The 5,122-nt window shown below is 48.9% G+C and overlaps 1 protein-coding gene across 1 annotated transcript in view; it reads left to right on the forward strand.

Moving 5' to 3' along the window:
• DEF8 (differentially expressed in FDCP 8 homolog) overlaps positions 1-3,559 on the forward strand; it is a 27,825-nt gene extending 24,266 nt beyond the window's left edge. The window contains exon 12 of the mRNA XM_012812031.2: positions 1,434-3,559. Coding sequence (XP_012667485.1) covers positions 1,434-1,536 — 103 coding nt within the window. The 3' untranslated portion in view covers positions 1,537-3,559. The remainder of the gene's footprint in view (positions 1-1,433) is intronic.
• Positions 3,560-5,122: the final 1,563 nt, after the last annotated feature.

Below are 5,122 nucleotides of genomic sequence, written 5' to 3' on the forward strand. Positions count from 1 at the left end.
GGTTTGAACCTGCCAGCCCCGATGTATGTGGCTGGTGCCCTAGCCACTGAGCTATAGGCCCTGAGTCTGCAGTTGTCATTGTTGTTTTAGCTGGCCTGGGCTGGGTTTGGACACGCCAACCTTGATGAATGTAGCCAGCACCCTACCACTGAGCTATGGGCGGTGTCCTATTTTATTTTATTTTATTTATTTATTTATTTTTGAGACAGAGTTTTGTTATGTCGCCCTCGGTAGAGTGCCATGGCATCACAGCTCATAGCAACCTCAAACTCTTGGGCTTAAGTGATCTTCTTGCCTCAGCCTTCCAAGTAGCTGGGACTACAGGCACCTGCCACAATGCCCAGGTATTTTTTGTTATAGTTGTCATTGTTGGTTAGCTGGCCTGGGCTGGGTTCGAACCCAACTTTGGTGTATGTGGCTGGCGCCATAACCTCTGTGCTACGGGCGCTGAGCCTTTATTTTATTTTTTTGAGATAGAGTCTCACTCTGTCACCCTGGGTAAAGTGCCATGTCATAGATCACAGCAATCTCAAACTCTTGGGCATAAACTATCCTCTTGTCTCAACCTCCCATATTGCTGGGACTATAGGCGCCTGCCACAGCACCCAGCTAGTTTTTCTATTTGTAGAGATGGGGTCATGCTCTTGCTCAGTCTGGTCTCAAACTCATGAGCTCAGGTGATCCACCTGCCTTGACCTCCCACAGTGCTAGAATTACCGGCATAAGCCATTGCTCCCTGGCCTTCTTTCAAAATTTAAACTAGTCTATGGAACTTGATGCATAGTTTGGGAGCCATGAGTGGAGGCCAGTGGTGATAAGATCAGGTGGTAAAACAAACAAACAAACAAACCAGGTGGTGGGTGATGTGGCTCAGTGAGTAGGGTGCTGGCCCCATATATCGAGGGTGGCGGGTTCGAACCCAGCCCCAGCCAAATGGCAACAACAACAACAAAAATATAGCTGGGCGTTATGGCGGGCGCCTGTAGTCCCAGTTACGCAGGAGGCTGAGGCAAGAGAATCACCTAAGCCCAAAAGCTGGAGGTTGCTGTGAGCTGTGACACAACAGTACTCTACTGAGGATGACAAAGTGAGACTATCTCTAAAAAAAAAAAAAACAGGTGGTGACATAACTAAGAGCTCAGTGCCTAGGGTAACCACCTGGCCTAGCCCCTTTAGCTGTGTGCCTTGGCACCTGCACTGTCAGAGATGTTGGGTACCATGAGGACCCAGAGGGAGGCCCATGTTTGTATCCCAGGTAGGCACTTACCATTGACGCACCTCATGGTCAGTTGCTTCTAGGCACAGACCCTGCTTCTGCTCTCTGGTGACATTTTTGAATCTCAATTTCCCCACCTGTGGAGGGTAATGCGGGCTGACTTAGGAAGCTTATGACGACTCCATGGTAGAATACTCCAAACTGCTCCTGCCCCCAGGGACTGCTACTATGACAACTCCACCACCTGCCCCAAGTGCACCCGGCTCAGCCTTCGGAAGCAGTCACTCTTCCAGGAGCCTGGCCCAGGTGTGGACGCCTAAGGCTGAGGGAGGACCCCAGTGCTCCACCTGGATGGCCTGCACCAACTCCACTGGCATTGCCAGAGTTGTTTGTCCTGCTCTAGAGACCCCTGGGGTGCAGCCCCTGGACCTCTCCACCCCTGTGGGTCTAGGGGTAGTGAGCAGGAATATCATCCCCCAGGTGTTTTGTGGGACTTGGGGTGGCCACACCTGGCTGTTACCTGGGGTGCTGCCATGATGGGTCCTCTTTCCCCACTGCAGGACTCTGTGGAGGAAGGGAGGACTAATTACCTTCCCCATGGCACAGAGCCCTCAACTCCCCTAGGCCAAGTTTTTTTGGCTCTGGAAATGCCATGGACCCTGTCCTAGTCACCCTGGAAACCTGTCATGTCTCCAGAGAGCTTTAGAGCAGAGGTCCCCAGGATCTAACGACTCCTTATGTATCTCAGCCCTGCCTGCAGAGGATGGTTTGTGTTCTGGCCTCTAGCCAGTCATCTCTGGGGGAGCCTTTTTGGTGGACCTGCCCCTGTCCTGCCCTCCTAAAGTTCTTCTGAGTCCTCCCTCTGCAGTCAGTCTAGCCGGGTTAACTTTTTTCTGTACAGCAGGGAGGGAAGGGGACCATGGCCCAGCCCACCTTATTCTGGTTCTTCGAACTGGAATTCTGGGGGCCCAGCCTGGGGAGGATGTTTCAGCCTCCAGGACTGGAGCAGGGACAGCACTCCAGGGTAGGTCCATGGTAGGAAACAGGGTAGGTTATAATTGGCCTGTGTGGCATTTCTTGGGACCAAATTTGCCTCTGAGGAGTGCCAACCTGCTGCTTCTGGAGGGCTCTGGTTGGCTTGGAGATGACCAGCTAGTGACCTCTGGTTTGTGGTCCTGAGGTCAAGAACTGTGAGTATTTGCTTGAGGGAGCCCGGGCATGAGCCTTAGAGCCCATCTAGAAAGATTAGGGAGTGGGTGTGGGAGGCTCCTCATCCATGTGACAAAGGACCCCTGACAACAGACAAGCCTTATAGCACTTCACAGTGGAGGGGCATATTGGACCTCTGTGTTTGCACTTTATAGATCCTGCAGTTGAGAGGGGCTGTAGGAGAAGATGTTTCAGGACACAGCTTCCTGATCTTCCACCCCTAGGAAGCAAGGGCTGCTTGCTCCTGCTTTCTTCCTCCTCTCCGCAGACTGTGGTGCATATGGTTGGAACATGTGGACAGAGGGTGGGTACAGTACCTGCTGGGATAACTGGGAAGCCCAAGAGGAGATGCCTCAGCCAGGAGAAAGGGCAGCCTGGCCCACTGGCCCACTGAGGGGTGGACAAACAGTACTGCCTCGTCTTTGCCCCTCCCTCTGTGCCATCAGGAAAGGGATGGTGATGTTTTCCTCCACATGTGGCTGTAGGCACAGCTCTGTCTGTCCTGTGTTGGCTTCCCTGTATGAGAGGTAGGGGTACTGTTGTGGACCTGCCTCAGGGTGGGATGGGGAGAAGTGCGCTGAACCTTGTAAAGAGGGAGCTGTGAATTCACGTCAACGGCAGATCCCTCTCCTGCTTTCTCTTCTTTGGGTAAAGGCCAAGTGCCCTTTTCCTACATCCTTAAATCTGCACATTTGTCACAACTGCATCACATGTCTGTCATAAATAGTGGCTATTCCTGAATCTCTTGTGTGATCAGCATAACACTCCAGTTACATGTCACTGCGTCCATAGAGCATGCAGAGACAAATGTTGGACAAAGGCTTGCACCCTTTTTAACCTCCCCAACACCTCTTCCTCACCTGCCCCTCTGGACGATAAAGTCTTTAAACAGAATCATGTATGGGTGTTTCTATAAGTCCACAGCACAGCAGAGAGAACCAGCAAGGGACTGGTTGGCACAGCCAGTTCTTACAGAAGAGCACATGGAAGGGTGGTGTTTTGCCTGGGACCAGCCTGGCCTGAGGGATGCCCAGTAGTAACAATGCTGCTATCACTGTTTCATTAAATTTGTGTCCTCTAGACTCTGGTGTGTGTGGTAAATTGGAGACAAAGCTGAAAGTTTTTTTTTTTCCTTAATGAGACAAAGAGTCACTATGTCACCTTTGGTGGAGTGCCGTAATGTCACAGCTCACAGCAACCTCAAACTCTTGGGCTTAAGTGATTCTCTTGCCTCAGCCTCCCAAGTACTTGGGACTACAGGTGCCCACCACAATGCCCAGCTACTTTTTGTTGCAGTTGTCATTGTTGGTTAGCTGGCCTGGGCTGGGTTCACACCCACCAGCCTCAGTGTATGTGGCCAGTGGAGCCGAGGTTGAACTAATTTTCATATTTTGAGGTCTTTTTTATTTATGAATTATGTCTTTTGCCCATTTTTCTATTGGATTTTGGTATGTTTTCTTTAAGAGTTCTTCACATATCAGGGATATTAGCCTATTATCTGTGAGATACATTGCAAATGTTTTCTTCCAGTTTGTGAATTGATTTTTGACTTTGTGGTGTTTTCTTTCCTATGTAGAGTTTTATTTATGTTTTTATATGGTCATGTTGATTAATATTTTCTTGTATTTCATCTGTAATTTGAGTCCTATAGTCCTTTTCTACACCCAGGTTAAAGAGGCATTGGCGTAAGTGCTTTTGCAGGACTGGCATGCTTTCATTTTTACATTTAGATTCCTAATCCCTTGGAGTTTATTCTTTTTTTTCAGACAGAGTCTCATTTTGTCACCCTCAGTAGAGTGCTGTGGCGTCATAGCTCACAGCAACCTCGAACTCCTGGGCTAAAGTGATCCTCTTGCCTCAGACACACCCCCTCCCCCCTCCACCGAGTAGATGGGACTACAGGTGCCTGCCACAACACTTGGCTACTTTTAGAGATGAGGTCTCACTCCGGCTTAGGCTGGTCTCAAACCTGTGAGCTCAGGCAATCCACCTGCCTCAATCTCCCAGAGTGCTAGGATTACAGGCGTGAGCCACTGTACCTGGCCTTGGAGTTTATTCTTATGCAGGCTGTGAAATATGGATCTAATTTTATGTTTTTTCTAGATTGTTAACCAGTTGTCCTGCACCATTAATAAAAAAGTCTATCTGCATCTACTACTGGACTTTTATTCTACTCCACAGGTCTATTTTATTCTGCTTCACAGATGTGACTACTACACTGTTTTAATCACAGAGGCTTTTATGGTATGTTTTAATGTCTAGTAGGGCCAGTCTCCCTTTTGCAAATTTTTATTATTTATTTATTTATTTATTTTGAGACAGAGCCTAAAGCTGTTTCTCTGGGTAGAGTACTGTGGCATCACAGCTCACAGCAACCTCTAACTCCTGGGCTTAAGTGATTCTCCCAAGTAGCTGGGACTACAGATGCCTGCCACAATGCCTGGCTATTTTTTGGTTGTAGTTATTGTTGTTTGGCAGGCCTGGGCTGGATTCAAACCTGCTAGCTCTGATGTATGTGGCTGGTTCCTTAGCTGCTTGAGCTACAGGCACTGAGCCTAAATTTTTATTTTTTTTAAAAGTATTTTCTTGGCTATTCTTTTCTTTTTTTTTTGAGACAGAGCCTCAAGCTGTCCCCCTGGGTAGAGTGCCGTAGCATCACAGCTCATAGCAACCTCCAACTCCTGGGCTCAAGCCAGT

Source organism: Otolemur garnettii, unplaced genomic scaffold (assembly GCF_000181295.1).
Source record: "Otolemur garnettii isolate 467f Iridium unplaced genomic scaffold, OtoGar3 scaffold00185, whole genome shotgun sequence".
Lineage (NCBI taxonomy): Eukaryota > Metazoa > Chordata > Mammalia > Primates > Galagidae > Otolemur > Otolemur garnettii.